General features: G+C 42.6%; 1 protein-coding gene across 2 annotated transcripts in view; it reads left to right on the top strand.

Moving 5' to 3' along the window:
• Positions 1–21,957, top strand: part of PCSK5 (proprotein convertase subtilisin/kexin type 5) — a 496,629-nt gene that overhangs the window by 471,076 nt on the left and 3,596 nt on the right. For both annotated transcript variants that reach the window (XM_043487117.1, XM_043487116.1), the window contains 5 exons: positions 1,104–1,334; positions 3,648–3,825; positions 5,939–6,156; positions 15,019–15,119; positions 16,854–17,040. In XM_043487117.1, the coding sequence (XP_043343052.1) occupies positions 1,104–1,334; positions 3,648–3,825; positions 5,939–6,156; positions 15,019–15,119; positions 16,854–17,040 (915 nt within the window). The remainder of the gene's footprint in view (positions 1–1,103; positions 1,335–3,647; positions 3,826–5,938; positions 6,157–15,018; positions 15,120–16,853; positions 17,041–21,957) is intronic.

The following is a 21,957-nucleotide window of genomic DNA, read 5'->3' as shown; positions in this document are numbered from 1 at the left end:
TGTTTGGTCAAACGTGAAGATGAAGCATGTTCCTACAGCCTTTCTATCTAATCTTACAATCTGGATATACCTTTTTGTGTGTTTTACATAAAGCCCTACACATGAAGATGAGCGGCTGTACCTGTGTAGCCAACCTGATCGTGGTCACTACTTTGCAACATATGCATGTATCAAACCATCACATTGTTCACCTTAAACTTACACAATGCTGAATGTCATTTTTATCTCTATAAAACCGAGGGAAAGGGGCCGGGAGTGAGGGCATGAGGAGGCTGCAAACCTATAGGTCAGTTTCCACAAGAAGGTTAAAGACTCGGCCAGAGGCCACCTGCCTGCAGGCCATCCTGCCCGCACTAGGGTAGGAACTGAGGATCGACTGGGCCTTTCTCTGGTGTTCAATAATAAAAGTAATCTGCAATGTAGATAACTTTACAAGTTTAGAGTACATGTTCTTAATCTTCCTGATTTAATTTTCTTATTGAGAAAGCCCTCTGGTTCTCATCCCTGGTTGCCCATTAGAACCACCAGGGGAGCTTTAAAAAATACAGATGACTGAACTCAGGCCAGCTCAGCTATTGGGAATTAACTGTTATATTCCAGGCCCTCTAACAGGCACTCTGCTTTTCTAAATGACTATAAAAGAGGTTTGTTTGTTTGTTTTTTAATCAAGAGGTATTTACAACACACACTGGCAGTTGTTATGTTAGTAATAAGCTCAAACTACTGGGAGGTCAGCAGAGGACCACAGAGGAGGAGTTACAGTGGTGAGAAGCCCACAGACTAGTGTGTGACTTTGCTGCCACACAACTGCTGGTTATTATCACGCTGCAGTCTGGGTAATTATGGCAGCTCTTACTAACATCTCTGAGGTGGCTGCTGCAGGAAGGGACTGCCTGGGGATTACAGAGAAAGTGAACCAGACATTTTTTTTCTCGTCTTGCAACAAGAATGCTCCACCCTGGAGCCCAACTCCTGGCCCCACGCCCTTGACACAGAGCCCTAGAAATCTCTGAGCAAGGACGCCGAGCACACTTTTCAAGGAACTGATTGCCTCGAGGGGCGACCTGACTCTCTCTCGTGTGCTATCCCCACCCGCCCTGCAGATTGTCACAAGTCCTGCCGCACCTGCTCGTCCTCGGGGGCCTGCACGACGTGTCAGGAAGGCCTGAGGGTGAACAACCATGGGGGCTGTGTGCCTCACACGGAATGCGCCGCCGTGGAGTACTGGGACAAAGAGGCACTAGCATGCAAGGCCTGTCACGCCAAGTGCCTCCACTGCACGGGGCCCGCGGAGAACCAATGTCAGACCTGCCTGCGCGACAGCCTTCTGCTCAGTGAGTAACTTCTCCTCCGAGGAGAGCTTCTCTTTCCCTCCATCCGGGAGACTCCCTTGTACAACGCCTGGTGCCCTGCAGGAATAGGTGTCTGTTTTTTTTTTCAATTTTTTACACTGTATTTGGAAAATTTTGAAGCCTACAGAAAAGATGCAAGAGGGAGAATAGTACAAAGAACTCTACACACCTGCCCTGTACCAACTGACCCCCGCTGGCCTTACGTATGCTTTCTCTCACTCACCTCCCTGTAGAAAATATTTGAGCACTTCAGTCTTCCTTATCCATCTGTCTTAGCTCCTCTTTCACATCTCTCAGTAAACCTTCTTCCCAGCAGTTGCTGCTTCTTGAAACCATTCCAGATCTCCTATCTCATCCCAATGCCCAAAACTTCTTTTCTAATTATCCCCGATCTAGAGTGATACCAGAGACCACCTCAGGTGCCTTCATACAAACAGAAGATATCTTATCACCACAAGGTGATCTTCTCCCGAACCAGAGGTATAAATTAGACTAGAACTGAGATTTCAGTACTTGTGGTCCCCGCCAAAGCTAGATGCAGGATGTCAAAGACCTGGTCTTCTCATATTCTCCCACCCTGCCCCTTACCGCCACCCCATCAGGGTCAGGCTACTTATAAACTAGATAACTCCTCTGGAGGCTGTGGTAGTCTGAATAAGGCTCTCCCTAAAAATGTACACGACCTAATCCTCAGACCCCGTGAATATATTACTTTACATGGCAAAAAATATTTGCATGTGTGATTAATTAATTTAGTAGGACTATTCTGTATTATCACAAGGGTCCTTATAAGAGGGAGGCAGGACAAAACAGTCAGTAGTTGAAGTCTATGTGACGTCAGACTATTGGAACATTGAGAAGAAACTGGAGGAGAAGGCTACAAGTCAAGGCATGCAGATGACCTTTAGAAGCTAGAAAAAGCAAAGAAACAGATCTTCCCTCAGAGTCTCTAAAAGGAACACAATTCCCTAGACCCACGTTAGACTTAGGACTTCCAGAATAATAAATTTGCAGTATTCTAAGCCTACACATTTGTGGTAAGAGGAACCTAATACACAGGTGCTTCAACTTAGGGGGATTCAGACCTCCCCCCTAGTTAACTAGATAACATTAGCTAGACAATAAACCACTGTCAACATCCACCTTTAACAGAATAGCCACTAAACCAAAACTGGCATTGTGCTGGGTGCTGGAAAAGCAGAGATGAAGGACATGACCGCTGTCCCTAAGCAGCTGAGAGTGTCCAAGGACAGATTTTGGGTGGATCAACAGCACTAACATGAACTCTAATATCATTTAGGGTTTTTTGTTGTTGTTCCCACCAGTGCCTGTGCAAATGCTGATTGAAGTTACAGAGACAAACCGGCTTCTGGTCTAGAGGTCTGTGACCAGTGGCTCATATTAACAAGGCAGGAGAGCCTGGCTTCTGTTCAATGAGGTTAAGCAAAAGTCGGAAGAAGGTGCCTCTAAGACTGCATGTTAAACTGTGAAGCCAGAAAATCTCATGTTTTAACTTTATCATGAATCCACCCTTGCCTTCCACACCCTAAATATTGTCAAGGAAGGTAAAAAGGCAAGAATCAAGACTCCACTGGGATGGGTGGAGGAAGGACTGGGGTTATGTGGGGGTGAACAACAGACCTCCAACTCATCTTGCTGAGCAGAGGATTCATGGTTAGAATCTAATTCTTTAAATACATGGACAAAAAGAGAGTCTCACTGCCCAGAGAGCTCTGTGTCTCAATGGTCATGTTGTATGTCTGCGCTCCTACCACTGAGGAAACGAAGTTTAAAATTTCATTTTAATTCATTTGCATTTCAAGAGTCACACTGTCTGTGACTTTACCACAGCAAAGCTGAGGGCAAAATCTTACAATTTCAACTATTTTTAGCCTAAACTATAAGAACTTGTCATCGCACTGGTCCTGCACTTTGCTTTCTTCAATGGAGCCCTGATTCCTGCTATCCCAGTGCCCCTGCCCCAAATGTTCTCCCCATCCTGGGAGACCCTTAACTTCCTTCTGCACACTTTGACAGACAGTGGTTTCTGTCCTGCCCACCACAGTCCATCCACTCTGACCTCTGTTTTACCTCAACTCCTAATGACCTTATGGTTGATTCTTGGACATGCATCTTAGCTCCTTGGATATCCATCAGCCCGCAGGGCCACTGTATCATTCCTCCTGCATCCCCTCTCATCACCCCCCACCCCGGTAAACAGTGGGGAGCATATAGAGCTTAGGAAGGACCCATGTCATAGTTGATATCAAGTCAGACTCTTTCCTCCCTTGGCAGACACAACCTGCGTGCAGGACTGCCCCGAAGGCTACTACGCTGATGAGGACAGCCACCGGTGTGCCCCCTGCCACAGCTCTTGTAGGACATGTGACGGAAGACACAGCATGCAATGCCTCTCCTGCCGGCCAGGCTGGTTCCAACTGGGACAGGAGTGCCTGACCCAGTGCAGAGAAGGGTAAGGTGCTCAACACACTATCCCATAACCACTCCAGATATCACTGTTAGCAAGCCCATTCTGCATATGAGGAAGCTAACTCCTGGAACACTTAGACAGCCAGACTGAAGTCTTACTGCCAGTAAGAAACAAAGACGAGAGTCCAACCCAAATGTAATTGCTCTCTAGAGGATTTCAGCCAGTTCACAGTAATGGAAGAGTAAACAGGAAAGGCAGAGGGACCCAATGAGATAACACACAGAGTCAGACTCTCAAGTCAGACCCACGTGCCAAACATCACCAATTGGAAGGACACAATAATTACAAGGCAGAGGTGATTCTTCTCTTAGAGAAGTCTATGACCATGAAGGCAGGTTCTTTCTCTTCTGGATCTGTTCTGATCATATTTAAAACATGAGGTCTAAGCAATGGACGTGGAGCATTGATTTTTGTAAAGGGCACAATTTCCATCAAATATCTCCACTTTTACCCCACTAATTCTCCAACCTGCCATGCCCCCATTAATCCACAAATTGCAGGTTTAGCTACCATAAGCAACTTAGATGCACAGATGTGTCCTTTTAAAAGCATCTCACAGAAAAGAGGTCTCCATCCTATGCTTATTCTGTTAGGAAACACTGAGTGTGTTTATCAGAAGGTCTGGTTACCAGCATATTTGGAAGAGGATTTGACTGGGTCATCTCTTCTGCCACCAGGCATCCCCAGAAAAGATAAAGACTGATTACAGGTCTACTGTTAACTCTTCCCTCCCAGTCAGTAACCTAAAGCATTGAGAGTTTCCAGACCCAAATTGCAGGGCTATAATCTTGGACTTTCCCCAAATGCTCTTGACCAAATGTGCACATCTCTTATCGTCAGTTTTACAGCAATTACTGCTTATATTATTGTCTTGTGTTTTGATTCATCTCATTCATTCAACACATCCTTAATAAAGAGTTAGGGTGAGTAATACAAAGACTTTGTAAGAGCCTATTCTTCTTATATGTCTCTTTCCCAGAAAATTATAAGCTCCTGGAAGAAAAACACATCTTATTTTTCACACAAGTTTCTACAACACTCAGCACAGAGCCACACACATTAGCAGCTCTCAAAAAACACCAGTCACATAAGTCAATAAAGAAAGGTTCCTGCCAGACTAGAGAGGGGATGGGGCGGCCTGGCTCAGCCCTTCGTCTTTATCTTAGTAAGTACTTGAAAAATCTGGATCCCATATAAAGAATCTCCATCTTCCCCAAATCAAGTCATTAGATAGTCTTATGCAGACACACACACACAAAATCTAAAAAGATTGCAGAACATGCAATTAAGAAAACAATTACTCCATAATAAGTGAAGTTCCCTTTTGGAAGTGAGGCACAGGTTGCCATAAATCCCTTAAATGGGGAATAAATAGGGTTCAATTAGATATAAATGGCTATTTTATTGAAATAGTTCCTTTCGTAAAAATCACTGATCCACATGCATAAACTTTGTATGCTAAATCCCCTTGGGAAGGCAGGTGTATACTCTTCTGTACCCTGACCCCATGCACATCATTATTTTGGTGTTTAACCTCAGAACGTTTTTAAGGCCCAGTTACTGCTTGTACTTATGCATGAGATCCTCTTCCAGGCTACGAGGTTCAAATGCTTTCATAGTCACCTCATACAAGAAAAAGGGCATCCCTGATGACTCAGACGGTAAAGAATCTGCCTGCAATGCAAGAGAACCATGTTCAGTCACTGGATTGGGAAGATTCCCTGGAGAAGGGAATGGCAATCCACTCCAGTATTCTTGCCTGGAGAATTCCATGGATAGAGGAGCCTGGCTGACTACAGTCCATGAGGTCTCAAAGAGTCGGACTTGACTGAGCAACTGAACAACAAATTTGTGTGATCTGTGCTAGGTCCTTCCAACTGTGTCATCTAACTTAATCCCCACAAATAGCAGGGAGGGATTGTAACGTCCAATTCATGGATAAGAAACTGAGACTCAATAGATGTATTAGTATAATTGGTAATGAATCTAATAAGTAGATTCTAAAAGCACTCAGTTTGTAACCATGATTTTTTTCCACCACACCCAGCCTCTGAGCAAGCTGAGTACTGATCCTTTGCTTCTCTCCTTGGTTCAGATATTATGCAGATAACTCCACAGGACAGTGCAAGAGATGCAGCAGGAGCTGCAAGGCCTGCCAGGGCCCGCAGCCCACAGACTGCCTGTCCTGCGATCCATTCTTCTTTCTGCTCCGCTCCAAAGGACAGTGTCACCGCACCTGTCCAGAGCATCACTACGTGGAGCAAAGCACCCAGACCTGCGAGAGATGCCACCCGACCTGTGATAAATGCAAAGGTGAGGGCCCATCTAATCATTTTGCACATGTGAATGGAAAAATGCAAAGTTTTTCTTTCTGCGTTGTCCTTCTCTCCTTTCGTCACCTTTGGAGGTTCCTCTTGCTTGCCAACCTCATAGCCGATCCTCTCTACGATCAGCACCCAGTGCTCTCTTTCAGCTTCCGTGCATCAGCCCTCAACCCCTAAACGCTCCTGCACCACACCGCTGCCTCATCAGATCCTCCCATCCTTCAAGGCCCAGATACAGACATCATCCCCTACAGCAAGTGTTCTCCACCTATTGCCTTCCTTCTCTGCCTGACTAACGTGGAATCTGCCAAGCAGAATTAATTTCATTATTTCAACAATTATGTTGGCCTAAAATTGTTCCAAGCTCCATCTTATTCTCCAGAGACCTACTTGTCCGTCTCAGAGATTCTTAAAATCAACATGTCCCAGAGTAAACACAATCTGGGTTTCCTCTGATACTCACTCCTTCTGTTAATGGATCCACTGTCCAACCAATTGCCCAGGTCTGATATCTTGACGTTATCTTTCATTTGCCTCCTGTACACTCACATCCCCTCCAACAACAGTAAACTTCATAGGCCTATTATTCTCCCCACTAAACAGTTCTCTGCTCAGATTTCTTTCTCCATTCTTACTATCCTGATTCTTCATTCTTAGTATCTTAGATGATTTTCTGAAACAGGAGGAACATCACCCAACTCCGGTCTTGCTACTCCATACCCAGGTCATTCTGTACAATAAGTAATGCCAGCTCAATCTTTCTAAAATTCAAATTTGCTCATTTTTCTCCATAGTCTGACACAGAATATTATGGTGAATTCCTCTCAACATTTCAGAAAGAAATACCTCCTATGATATTTTTATTCTTAAAATGTATTAGATTAGATTAATGTTGACAGCTGGTAGGATACATGCAGAAAACTAAGATCATGGCATCCAGTCCCATCACTTCATGGGAAATAGATGGGGGAACAGTGGACACAGTGGCTGACTTTAATTTTCTGGGCTCCAAAATCACTGTAGATGGTGACTGCAGCCATGAAATTAAAAGACGCTTACTCCTTGGAAGGAAAGTTATGACCAACCTAGACAGCATATTAAAAAGCAGAAACATTACTTTGCCAACAAAGGTCCATCTAGTCAAGGCTATGGTTTTTCAGTAGTCATGTATGGATGTGGAGTTGGACTATAAAGAAAACTGAGTGCCGAAGAATTGATGTTTTTGAACTGTGGTGTTGGAGAAGACTCTTGAGAGTCCCTTGGACTGCAAGGAGATCCAACCAGTCCATCCTGAAGGAGATCAGTCCTGGGTGTTCACTGGAAGGACTGATGTTGAAGCCGAAACTCCAATACTTTGGCCATCTGAGGCGAAGAGCTGACTCATTGGAAAATACCCTGATGCTGGGAAAGATTGAGGGCAGGAGGAGAAAGGGACGACAGAGGACGAGATGGTTGGATGGCATCACCGACACGATGGACATGTGTTTGGGTGGATTCTGGGGGCTGGTGATGGACAGGGAGGCCTGGCATGCTGCGGTTCATGGGGTCACAAAGAGTCGGACACGACAGAGCAACTGAACTGAAGGATACATTCCCATTAACCTTTTCAAAATCATCTTGGCTATAACTAGCTCTTTTCCTATATAAATTTTATAATCAGTCACATATCTTTAAAGAATCCCTTGGATATTAATTAGCATTGCACTGAAATCCATCTTTACAATCCGGACATCCTTATGAACATCGTATAGCTATCTCTCCAATCTATGCTCTCACTTTCTCTCCTGATACTTTAAATAAATGTTTTCTATCTTTAAAAAGTAACTGAATTCTTTCCTCAGTCAGTCCTCTTAGTTTATGGTCTCAACTCTCCTTCCATATACCTTGAACCTGGAACCACCCAGAACCACTCAGCAGCCACCAAATAAGATCATCACTTTCATGCCTCCATGACTTTTGTCTGTGCATTTCTTCCTCCTGGAGAACAACACTCTATTATAAAGTCTCAAGTTAAAGACCCAGGTTGAATGTCACCTTCTCTGTGAAGCTTTACTTAGTCTTCCCAGAAACCTTCCTTCTTCCTAATTTTACAGTCACAGCTGTTTTTACATTACATTTCAATTAAACATGTCTGTCTCTCTTACTAATTGTAAGACCCTCAAATCAAGGACTGGACCACATTCATTTTGTAGCCCCTATTTCTAGTCTAGAGCATCATACACAGTAAGTTTCCATTAAGTGTTTACAAAATGGATGAATGAATAGAAAACAAATAAATTCTAATGTCTTTTTGCAAATCAAAAAATGTCAGGCACTCTGTAACCAACCAGTCCTCTGTTAAGCTCTCAGACTGATCTTTCTACCTGACTAACACTGTAAGGACGCCTCTCTGCTTAAATAAGACTCTCCATTGATTTCAGGGTAGAATCTTAACTTAGTTTTGCATAGACATTCTTCATGAGACTCTGCTCATAGTCACCTCTCACCCCTCCTCCTCCTCCACCATCCTCTAATCCAAGCACAATTAGTTACTGTAAACCTAAGCCAACCATGCTGCTTCTCCTTCTGGAGTTCATCTCTGGCCTGTTTTGTCTGGCTACCTCTTTTAGACCCATTAGAGTCAGCATTGTCTCTAGAAAGCCTCCGGTAACCCGTCTCCACTTACCTGTGTTTGGTAAGCACTCTACAATCATTCACCTTTTTATTTATGCAACACTTATGCAGCACTACGACCCAGATAATGTCAATACAACTGTCAACAGGAAAAACAGGTTCTCTGCAGTCGAAAGGGCATATTTTATAATTGCTTGCTTACTTTTTTGTCTCTCTTTCTCTAGACTGAGATCCTCAAAGGCACACAGTAATGTGTCTTGCTTACCTTGGCTTCTCTAGCACTTGGCACGGTCACGGGAACGGCTGGCAGCAGCAGCGGGCTGCTTCAAGGGCTCCTGCGGGCGACGGTGGGGACCTCAGGCCAGGGCAGCAGGGGTCTGGTTCGCAGGCAGCGCCCCGCGCCTGCCCAAGGCCCGGGTTATGGTAGCAGCTACCACGGTCCTCAACACACCTAAGGCGGTGGAGCTCTGCGCTCTGTACAGCCTGGACCTCAATCCGTCATGACCGTCAGCGTGCCCTCCCCAGCCCCCCGCAGCTGAGGCAGCCAAGAAGTCCATCTCCAACTGCGAAGCGATGGAGAAGCTGGTGGGCATGGCGCACACCGGCTTTCCAAGGGCACCACAGGCCTCCTCACCTTCAAGGGTGAGGTGGAGACACGAGAAGTCAGTTCTTTCCTGGCCTGCCTCCAGGGCAAGGCCATTCAGCTCAGCAGCTTCGCGGACGTCCTCAAGGTGAGCAGGGCCGAGTTCAAAATGGATTTCACCTCCCGCCACGACTGGGACTCCTTCACCTGTGATGGAAGGAGTGAAGGAGACGCTGCCGGGAGAGGCCGAACACGATTCCGGTGGCAGCGTGGGGCTGCCCAGAAAACGGCTCCTCCTGAAGGAGCAGGGCTCAGAGAAGCTGGGCCAGGAGGTTCTGCTCGAGGAGTCTAAGTCTGAGGAGATGTGGCAGGTGACCCCGCCTGGGAGGAGATGGCCGACCCGAACTCCCACACCTTCAGTCTGGGGGACCCTGGACCTTGAGGCCCAGCACCACGCATCTTCTTCCAAGCCGCGGGCGCCTTGCGCGGGGTGATGCTCACAATCACAGGCCAGGCTTAATAAAGCCGGGGTTTGCGGCCTCCGGGTTTCGTTTGATTAGACCAAACACCTGAGCGATGCCTCAATTAAGAACTGGTTCCTCAAGCGCAGAAATATCTGCAGCTGAAACAGCAGACAGAAGAGCGCCAGAGAGGCAGAGGCACGGGAGCAGAGCAAAAGGAAAACAGAAAGAACTAGAGGAACTGGAGAGAAGGCAGAGAAGCTTCCGCATGAGGGAACAGGAGCAGAGGGGCCGGGAATTCCATCAGAATCTTTCCAGAAGCTGCAAGTAAAGGAGCAAAATGCTGCGAGGGGAAAAAAAAAAAACACAGAGAAAGGAAACCACAGCAGGTCAGGAAGAGTCTGCAGCCCATAATGCTGATTGCGGGGCGGCTGAGCCAGGCCAAGGTACCGCCCCGCGTGGCGCCCACGCTCTCCATCTCCAGCGTGGACCACCTCTTCCTGCTAAGATGTAACCTGTGGGGTTTTTTTTTTGAAACTCCCAGCCACGGCCTCTCTCCTCCTTCGCTGGTTGCAACCGTAACCTCCTCTCCCCCCAAATTGTCTTAACATGAAGAGGGGGAAAAACTTGGCTTGAGGGCTCGATACAGTTTTTGTCTTGTTTTAAAGTAACTCTAAGTAACATAAACATTAAATTACTCATAGCTAGAAAGTGCTTATAGGCTAGTGGACAACCTCAACTATCCTGGGAGTGGTCATGTGCTATAGTAGTACTAGAATTTTATTATGCATCTCACCGCCTGGTGTGTCACTTATGATCAATAGAAAGATAATCTAAGCCAGCTATATCTGTTTTTTTTCATAGTCACATTTTTAAAAATAAACAAGTACAATTAATAATATATTAACCAACATATAAAAATATTTAACATATTGTCAATATGAAAATTATTTAGATTATACTTTCTTTTTTTTGTACTGAGTCTCAAAATCTGATGTTTACTTTACATTTTCGCACAATTCAAATTGGAGTAGCTACATCACAAGTGCTCAATAGTCAATGTATGGCTGCTGCTGCTGCTGCTAAGTCACTTCAGTGGTGTCTGACTCAGTGTGACCCCATGGACCGCAGTCCACCAGGCTCCTCTGTCCCTGGGATTCTCCAGGCGAGAATACTGGAGTGGGTTGCCATTTCCTACGCCAACTGTATGGCTAGGAGCTACCATATTGGACAGCTCATTTCTAATTTAGAACAGTGGTTTCAGATTGTATTTTAGCAGTGGGCCATCTTCTTCAGATGAAACCTTTGGCTGAATCCTATTATGTAAATAATCAGGGCAGAGCTGCTGAGATTGGAGCAGAACAGGATATCAGAGCCCCATCTGATGCCCCCATTTGTCCCCTCCCAAGCACTTCCAGGCAGTTCTTGAGGCAGCTCCATGAATCCATAGCATACAGTGGTACCCATTCTTCACTCATCTACAATTGATTTTAATCTTTCAAAGAATTACCTCCCAAACAAACTGCATTTAAATAATCATTAATTTGTGTTCTCTCTTTTTTTTTTTTTTTCCATTTCAGAGGCATGTATAGTTGCTGCTCAGAACTTTTAATCAGGATCAGATAACAAACAATAGATTATAGTGAATTGGGGGTGAAGTGGGAGAGTAGTGGGAACTTTTCATTGTCATTGGCCCTAAGATAGTAAATATTGATTTGGAAAGTTGAAGGTAGTACCTCTGCTGCCACAGTTACTAGATATGTGGGGCTATCATTCCATTTAGGATTGCCAGATAAAACACTGTATTTTAATTTCCTACATATAAAAACACAAGTCCCAACTCCCTAGTTCAGTGCAGTGCTACTTGGAGGAGGAGAAACATTTGTTAATAGTTTCTAATCAGGATCAGGCAACCATCATTAGGTAAGTTAATGTCTCAACATCAGTCAATCAAAACAGGGCAACAACAGCTTTTTAAGAATTTTGTAGGGATTGGAAAAATTTTTAGTGATGTCAGCACAGTTTGAAAAAACTACAAATTTCTTTAGTTGGATTTGGGATTTCCTGAGTAAATTAATGATGATGGTTTGGAGCGTTCCCAGGCTCAAAAATTCACCAATACCTTCAGATGATGGAATACTAGTCAGTATTAAAGAGAGATGAGCTATCAAGCCATAAAAAGACACAGAGGAAACTTAAATACCTATTAGTGAAAGAGGCAACTCTGAAAAGGCTTCATACTGTATAATTTCAACTATGTGACATTCTGGAAATGGTGTGGTTGTGGTGGGGGGGGGTGGGGGTGGATAGGGAGAGATGAATAGGCAGAGAACAGAAGATTTTTAGGGTAGTGAAAATATTCTGTATGATACTAAAATGATGGATACATGCAATTATACCCTTGTCCAAGCCCATAGAATACTCAACACAAAGAGGGAAACCCAACATAAACTGCAGACTTAGGGTGATTATGATATGTCAAAGAAGGTTTATCTTTGTTTAAAAAAAATTCCATTCTGGTGAGTCATGTTAATAATGGGGAAGGCGATGCATGTGTGAAGGCAGGAGGTATCAGGAAATACTTGTACCTCTCTGTCAAAGATTTTGTTGTAAACCTAAAATTGCTCTAAATGAATAATAATAGTAAAGTCTTAAAGATAAAGTTCATCAGCACAGCCTCCCTGAGATTGTATTCCAGGGATGACAGGGCATAGCTGGGTGAATCTTAAAGCCACTCTGAGTGTTTGTGCCTCCCCTCATGTATTTGATGTGAACCTGGAGTATTCCTGGTCAATGCTTTCTGTCTTTGATGTTCATTTCTTCTGCCTTCCTTTCTTCACCTACCACACACATCCTTTGCTGGTTAAGGAATCTTTGTGCTGCCTTCTGATTTTGCAATATAGAGATTACAAAATGTGGGGACAAGTTTTCTCCTGGGTTGTAAACTGGGTGAAAAAACAAAGGATGAATTCTTTCCTTCTTAAAGTGTTAGCTGTCATACTAAGAAATGAGAGTGCATAAAGGGTACAGGGAAAATTTCCCACCCTAAATAAGTAATTTACCAAGTAGATTGTGTTTCATTCACATTTGACTGCCCAATAATATTAGGCTGTTATAAAATACTTAAAAGAACTGAAGGGGTTGGGGAAGGACAACCTACTAAGGACCAGGATGTATCTTTTATGTACCATGTTTCTTTATAATTAGCTCTTTCCTTGCCTTCCTGCATTTCACTTTGTATTTATCCTCCACACAAAATTGTTTTATATAAAAATCCAGGCTGGTTAACCAAAGCCTCCTAAGTCTCTCAAGCTGCCTCTCTTCCAGTGTGGAATGACACCATAGACAGACCCTGGGGTGGCTCTGCATTATTGAATTCATCCCATGGGGGTCAACCAAGGGAGAGCAGATGGTGAGCTGTTTTGAATTTTAGGGAAATACCAAAGCTGTCTTTATAGGTCCCAAGGTTCCTACAGATCCTTCGAAGCAATGATAAATGTAAGGTGTTAAACTTGAAAAAAAAAATAGAAAACATTCTGGAAATTAACAAACTACCTTTTGCAAAAGACACAGAGTACCCTAAGTATGCAGATTTTGTAACAAATCAGTGTAGGCGATGTAAATGGAGTCCTGGCTTGTCACCCAGAGGTGACAGGTAGTACCTTTGGGAATTTCCCAGAATCCAAGCCAAATTGCTCCTGGCCTCCAGGAAAATGTAAGCAAACTTACAACCCAGATTTTGTGACCTAACCTTTTACACACTTTTTTCCCCCTCTGTTAATTTCTCCTACCTTTAATTTCTCTTCATAAAGGAAAAAAACCCACATTTTTGTGTTTTAAAATTGGAGTAAGACACTGAAGATAAATTTTAGAAAACTGGCGAGGGGGAAGGAAAGAAGTAGGAGAAGATTGATTCTTTCATCAGAGACCACAACTGTGTTCCAGAACATGTAGGAAATTCTACATGAAGCTGGAGGGAATATAGAAATAGAATGGCTTTGAATTTATATCACTATAGGCAGCCCCCAATCTTAAGAAGTTTGGTAATAAAGATTTATTATCTGAGCTGTTGTTCAGAAGTCAGAATTCACTTTTTCATAGAAACATTATAAATGATCGAGTTCATAGATCAGATATGAAAAGTAGATTGAAATCCATAGTGAATTTAAGATGAGGACTCAAGGTTCTACTTCGAGTTCAACTAACCACCGATTACAATATTTTTCTAATGGAAAGATCTACAGATCATGTTCCAGCTCACGGTGTCAGGCACATTCCATGCCCCATCGTCTCCCTGCTCTTGCTTCTCTTTCTAATGCAGTGAACTAGAGCTCAGCTCTCCTGTTCCCAAACTCTCTCCAGAAGTTATCCCTTGCTAACTGCATAGAAAGAAATGCTTGGGTTAGTCATTCTTTGGGTCTCTGAATTAGGAGAGAAATGTATTACCTCCACTGGAAGCAGACTTCCTCCACCTGGTTCATGTGTGAAGGCAAGTAGTATGATCAAAGAGCTCTGCTCTGTCAGTCAACAAACCTGTTCTAACTCTTGACTCAGCCATTCTCCATGTAACCTTGACTGACGAATTCATGTGTCTGGGCATTAGTTTACATTTATTTAAAAATTAAATAAATAGGATGTCACATTTCTGAGAAGAGAGTTTACTGCTTTCTAGAGAATTTCAAAGGAACCTATCATGACAATGCTCAAAATTAAGAACTACTGGACAAAATGATCTGCTAAATTCTTTTAGCCCTAGCATTTTAAATTGCGAGTCTGGTGTTATTTCTTAATTAGGAACTGCCAAGTCATGATTTACTCATCAAGTTTTGGAGCCCTTCAAATCACTCTCATCCTCTCTACTAGTTAAACTATAAGCAGAATGATAAATCAAAACTATTAGAAACTTTCTACATGATTTGTCATTCTCTGAAAATCTTTTCTTTTGCTGTAATAAAATATCTGTCATCTCCTAACCCATAATTTCCAAACTGAGAGTTTATGTTGATTAGACTAACTGGGTAAGTTTTAGGTCTTTACTTGGTATCTCATAGACTTTGTTTTTCCATATTCTCAATCATTCACCTTTCTACTTCAAGTTATTTGGCATGTTCCTTGCTCCTGTTTCAGATCCAAGACAGAGATTGAAATCTAAGGTCAGTCTCATAACTTGGAATCTTTCTTTTTTGTCTTTCAGGGAAAGGAGCATTGAACTGCTTATCCTGTGTGTGGAGTTACCACCTGGTGGGAGGACTGTGTACCTCGGACTGTCTTGTGGGGGAGTTCAGAGTGGGAGAGGTACAGAGCTGGGTGTGGTGTGCCTTCAACCATTGCTGCAGAGGGACGTGAGCTAGTTTCTGCTTGTCCTTTTGGGCAAAGTCCAAAAAAATCATAAAATCGCTATACACACTATAGCTCAGGTTTAATATTTGTAAATCTTCTACCATTGCATTGTGGAATAATGGCACTACCCATCTGTAACCTTAATTCCAATCAAAGGAACTGAGAAGACCTGAGAGAAATGATGGGAAGTTATTTAATGAGGACAACAATATTTGCTCACAACCCTAGAAGTTTCAGGTCTACATAGGAATATTATGCCAGAAATAAGAACTGTCTTCTCTTCTCCCCCTCTGCTGACTAACCTGAAACATCTAAAGAATGTTAGAACTACACAACCAATGTTGGTCCTTCACCTCCTCCCTTCACAATCAAGAGAGAGGCGTTTCATTTGCTAGCCTAGAAACCATGGATTCTGAGTCCACTTTTTTTTTTAATTTATTTTTTTACTGAAGGATAATTGCTTTACAGAATTTTGCTGCTTTCTGTGAAACCTCAACATGAATCAACCATAGGTATACCTGAGTCCACTAACTTCTTGATTGTGTTTCCAAACTTTAGAAATTAAGTAAATGGTAAAACTCACATGACCAGGCATATGCACTTATGCCTATCTCTTTAAATTCGGATAAGAGCCCTGAATACACTTTGGAGAAACTGAGAATCTGAGAGGTTAAATACAGTACACTGATAAAGATTATACAAGTAGTAAATAACAAAGTTGGGATTAAACCCAGGGGTTCTGACTCCTAATCCAGGATTTGATGAAATCTCAGCTGAGAAAGCATCTTATCAGCACCTGGAACTTGCCAAACAGTGGCAATTTTCATTCCTTCTTTTTCTGCCTTCCAAAGTGCAGAAGTGAAATAAGAAGGTATGTTCCCTCATCCACATTTTCAGCACCAGTGAAATGAAGCAGCCTATTGGGAGGGAAGTCACTTTATTTAATCTCTCAACAATCTTTCCACTGATATTTCACTGTGTTAGCTAAACAGTCACAATTTATATTATCTTAGGGCAGAGGCACACAAGAATCTTAATATAGCCACAGAGGCCGGGCAGAGCATATAAATGAGTGAAGAGTGCTGGGTAAAAAAAAAAAACAAACAGTGCAAACTTGACCATAGGCAGAGTATAACATTTCATCTATGTGTTGGTGACATCAGAGCACATTCTGAGGATTGTATCAAATAGGAGAGCGCAAAAAGGGGCCACTGCCACTCAGCTCTATCTGTGATATGGGAGTGATGAATCCAGTGTTGATAAGTCTGATAGTTTTGAAAGAGAAACCCAGAACTGACTTATATGTGAAATATCCCAATTTTGAAATGTAGGCAATGAGTTCAAATTTTTTTAAACCATGAAATCCAACTGGGTATGGACCAAACAAAACTTGTCCTTGACCAGGTACAGCTCATGGCTGTCAGGGTGTAACCTGAGCTATCCTAGAAGCTTGTTCTCTCACTATTATCACCAGCAGATCTCAGAGGAAAAGCTCAACACTGGCTCCATCGAGTGCAGACAGCTGGTTCTGTCTTTCACCCAGGAGAGTTAAAATGGACCCAGAACAAATCACCTTTCTGCTATCCCCGACCTGCTCCTTCCTTCCAGAGGAGAGGGAACCCCCATCTGGGAACTCTCAGTGTCTGTTAATTTCTCCACACTCATAAGGAATCTGATTGTTCTTAACAGGGGGAGAAATTTAACTGTGAGAAGTGCCACGAGAGCTGCGTAGAATGCAAGGGCCCCGGCACCAGGAACTGCACCGTGTGCCCTGCCGGCCTGCTGCTGCACATGGACCACAGCCGCTGCCTGCGCTGCTGCGATGCCTCCGGCCCCGCCAGTGCCCGGGAGTGCTGTGACTGCCGCCGGACCGCAGGTGAGGGGAGGAAGCGGGTCTTGCAGAAGCAGGGAAGGACGTGTCCTCAGGATGCTCACAGGAGCGTGAGGGGGAGAGGGAGGGGACGTTTCAGAGGACCAATAGAGCTGCCTTTTTTTCTAAGGACTGTTTAAATATATTTTTTAGTTGAAGTATAGTTGATTTATAATGTTAGTTTCTGGTGATTCAGCAAAGTGATTCAGTTACATATATGCGTTTCTGCTTGCTCAGTTGCTTCAGTTGTGTCCGACTCTTTGCGACCCCATGGACTGTAGCCCAGCAGGCTCCTCTGTCCATGGGATTTTCCAGGCAAGAGTACTAGAACAGGTTACCGTGCCCTCCTCCGGGAGATCATTCTGACCCAGGGATTGAACCCATGTCTCTTGCATTGCAGGCAGATTCTTTACCACTGAGCCATGGGGGAAGATATATATGTTTTATATATATATATATATAAAGATATATATATTTATATATAATAGTCTTTCATATTTTTCCAGTATGGCTTATTATAAGATAAAGCTACCTTTTTATTGAGTGCTTACTATGTGTCTAGTATATTTGGAACTTTCTGTCCACTATTTAAGTAGATACTATCAATCCCATTTTACTGATGAGAAGCCTTAGGTTCAAAGGATTTGATTAGTGTACCCAAGTGTTTCCCTGCTGGCTCAGACATTAAAGAATATGTCTGCAATGAAGGAGATCTCGGTTTGATCCCTGGGTCGAGAAGATCCCCCTGGAGGAGGGAATGGCAACCCACTCCAGTATTCTTGCCTGGACAATTCCATGGACAGAGGAGTCCATACCAGTGTTAAGAGGCTCATGTGACATTAGAATATGGGTCATTTGCACTCAAAGCCAGCATTCTTTCCACTCCTGTGCTGCCTCCCAGATTCAAACTCAAGCAGGTCTAAAGTTTCATCTTTATAAATTTATAAACTTTATTCCTTTTGTGGTTTTTTTTTTTTTTTTTGGTTTTTCCTTTCTTAGGGAAAAAGGAAAAGAATCACCTATCACAGAAACTGATGCCAATATTATCTTGATTCTGTTGAAAAATCATTCTGTGGAAGTCAGTTCAAATCCAGGGCTCCCATTAGAGACTTAAGACATTTTATAAGTGAGTTTTTATTGAAGGCTTTCTTACAAAACCCAATTTACCAATTCCAACCCCTGAACTGTCTCCCCACCCCAACCCCACTTGTATAAATACTTGGTTCTCATTGGCTACAAGCTTAGAAAGGCCACAAATGGAATGATATCTTCTAAAAAGAAAAATATAAATTCTTTTTTAAAATTTAATTTTAATTGGAGGCTAATTACCTTACAATATTGCAGTGGTTTTTGCCATACATTGACATGAATCAGCCATGGGTTTACATGTGTTCCCCATCCTGAACCCCCCTCCCACCTTCCTTCCCATCCCATCCCTGTGGGTCATCCCAGTGTACCAACCCTGAGCACCCTGTCTCATGCATTGAACCCGGACTGGCGATCTGTTTCACATATAATATACATGTTGCAATGCTATTCTCTCAGATCATTCCACCCTCGCCTTCTCCCACAGAGTCCAAAACACTGTTCTATACATCCATGTCTGTTTTGCTATCTCACATATAAGGTTATCATTACCATCTTTCTAAATTCCATACATATGCGTTAGTGTACTGTATTGGTGTTTTTCTTTCTGGCTTACTTCACTCTGTATAATGGGCTCCAGTTTCATCCACCTCATTAGAACTGATTCAAATGTATTTTTTTTAATGACTGAGTAGTATCCCATGGTGTATATGTACCACAGCTTCCTTATCCATTCGTCTGCTGATGGGCATCTAGGTTGCTTCCATGTCCTGGCTATTATAAACAGTGCTGCAATGAACATTGGGTACACGTGTCTCTTTCAGTTCTGATTTCCTCAGTGTGTATGCCCAGCAGTGGGATTGCTGGGTCATATGACTAATTGGAAAAGACCCTGGGAGGGATTGGGGGCAGGAGGAGAAGGGGACGACAGAGGATGAGATGGCTGGATGGCATCACCGACTCAATGGACATGAGTTTGAGTAAACTCCAGGAGTTGGTGATGGACAGGGAGGCCTGGCGTGCTGCGATTCATGGGGTCACAAAGAGTTGGACACGACTGAGCGACTGAACTGAATTGATGGCAGTTCTATTTCCAGTTTTTTAAGGAATCTCCACACTGTTCTCCATAGTGGCTGTAATAGTTTGCATTCCCACCAACAGTGTAAGAGGGTTCCTTTTTCTCCACACCCTCTCCAGCATTTATTGTTTGTAGACTTTTGGATAGCAGCCATTCTGACCGGTGTGAGATGGTACCTCATTGTGGTTTTGATTTGCATTCCTCTGATAATGAGTGATGTTGAGCATCTTTTCATGTGTTTGTTAGCCATCTGTATGTCGTCTTTGGAGAAATGTCTGTTTAGTTCTTTGGCCCATTGTTTGATTGGGTCGTTTATTTTTCTGGAATTGAGCTGTAGGAGTTGCTTATATATTTTTGAGATTAAATCTTTGTCAGTTGCTTCATTTGCTATTATTTTCTCCCATTCTGAAGCCTATATTTTCACTTGCTTATAGTTTCCTTCATTGTGTAAAGCTTTTAAGTTTAATTAGGTCCCACTTGTTTATTTTTTCTTTTATTTCCATTACTCTGGGAGGTGGGTCATAGAGGATCCTGCTGTGATTTATGTCAGAGAATGTTTTGCCTATGTTTTCCTCTAGGAGTTTTATAGTTTCTGGTCTTACGTTTAGATCTTTAATCTATTTTGAGTTTATTTTTGTGTATGGTGTTAGAAAGTGTTCTAATTTCATTCTTTTACAAGTGGTTGACCAGTTTTCCCAGTACCACTTGTTTTGTCTTTTCTCCATTGTATATTCTTGCCTCCTTTGTCAAAGATAAGGTGTCCATAGGTGTGTGGATTTATCTCTGGGCTTTCTATTCTGTTCCATTGATCTATATTTCTGTTTTTGTGCCTATACCATACTGTCTTGATGACTGTAGCTTTGTAGTATAGCCTGAAGTCAGGCAGGTTGATTCCTCCAGTTCCATTCTTCTAAAAAGAAAAATACAAATTCTTAAAACATTCTATAGTGCAAAAGCATATCATTTCTTTGGGATTCAGCTACATCATGGCTTGACAAAAAAAGAGACATCATATTTATGGGAGCCTGTCAATTTATAAAAAAAGTAAACCCCAGACCCCAAACCACTACTAGCCTTTTCTGTTTTATTTTTTATCAACATTTTCACTTACTTCTAAATATCCTCTTTCCAAAAACTAATTATTTCCTCCTTTCAGCAATCCTGCCTCCATGAGCAGCTGGTTTTCCCAGCTCTTCACACGCATCCACCTTCAGGGTCTGATTGCTTATTATTCATGTTGTATCAGCTAAGAATAATAACCCTCAATACATTGATGGCTTTAAATGAAACTAGAAGTGTGTGCATGTTGGATGTAGAGTTTCAGCAAGCCTTTTACAACTAAGAACTACTTATTCAGCTTTCCTGGGCTTTCTTTAGCTCTTGAAGATTCACCTGGGGCAACTCTGCAAAAGACTAAATACTCTCGATTACCTGCTCATTCTTTACTGAGTCACTCAGCTCCTTCAAAGAAGAACCCATATCACAGAGTCTGACGCTAACTCTCCAGGCCTAAGACTGGAGGATAGTAAGACAGGATTGTATATGATGCCCTGTTAATTGAAACAACCTCACAAGGTCTTTTATTGGGTCTCCTGTCTCAGACAGGGTTTATCACAAAGTACCACATACAGAGGGCTTCCGAGGTAGCTCCAGTGGTAAAGAATCTGCCTGCCAATGCAGGAGACACAAGAGACATGGGCTCGATCCCTAGGTCAGGAAGATCCCCTGGAGGAGGGCATGGTAACCCATTCCAGGATTCTTGCCTGGAGAATGCCATGGACACAGGAGCCTGGCAGGCTATGATCCATAAGGTCACAAAGAGCCAAACACGACTTAGCAGGCACACACCACACACAGATTGCAATCCTTATTGCTTATTACTTATCCTTCCCTCTAGTGCTTTAATATTTCCTCCAGTGGAAAAATTTTGTTCTAGTATATTAATGATAAAAGTAGTCATGATGGTATTGTTACTTTAGGAGATGAAATTCTGTTTGATGGGCAAAATCCCACGAGGATGAAAGTTAGGATAAAATTAAAAAAAAAAAACTTGTTTATCACTAGCAAAAAGAGAAGAAAAGAAACACATAGTGGTGATGATGATGAATCACACCTAATTGGCCAATATATATTAAGCAAAAGTAACCCTAAAATAACTGGCACAGTATTATATTCATTAAGCTAGTGTACATAATGTACCTAGAATCTCATAAAACATCCTGAGGGCAGAACTAGTTGGTTCAAAAAATATTTATGGAAAACGTACTGTTTTATTTAAACTTGTACATCCAATAAAGCCTGCTAGTTTTTCTTTCTAGTTCTTTCATACTCTCATACTCCCATTTGGTGGGTTAAAGAATAGAAAAAAAATTAGGTAAATCATACCACCTGAATAAATGAGTGAAAATGAGTTCATCACTGAGTTATGAAACTGTTTTGGTTGCTCCATGTTCTCAATTAAGTCATCGAAACCAAGGATGATGAATGATAGAGAGGCAGAGCTGTCAGCTTCAGAAATCTTAGCTATGATAGAAGAAATCTATCACTCAATTTGGCAGTCAGAATTTAAAGATGAGAGGGAAACAAGAATTTAAAGATGGTAGTTTTCTTCCCGTCAGATAAGGTCCACAGGATGTCAGAAAGTAAAAAAAAAAAAAAAAAATTGCCAGTGTTTTGCCCTACTGTCTCCAGATAGTAGCCTAAAGTAGGGATTCCTGGGTTTGAATTCCGATCACTCCACAAACAACTTCTAACCTCTG

The sequence above is a fragment of the Cervus canadensis genome, chromosome 14, assembly GCF_019320065.1.
Source record: "Cervus canadensis isolate Bull #8, Minnesota chromosome 14, ASM1932006v1, whole genome shotgun sequence".
Taxonomy (NCBI): Eukaryota; Metazoa; Chordata; class Mammalia; order Artiodactyla; family Cervidae; genus Cervus; species Cervus canadensis.
Note: the sequence above shows the minus strand (reverse complement) of the source record. Positions and strands in the feature narration are given on the sequence as shown.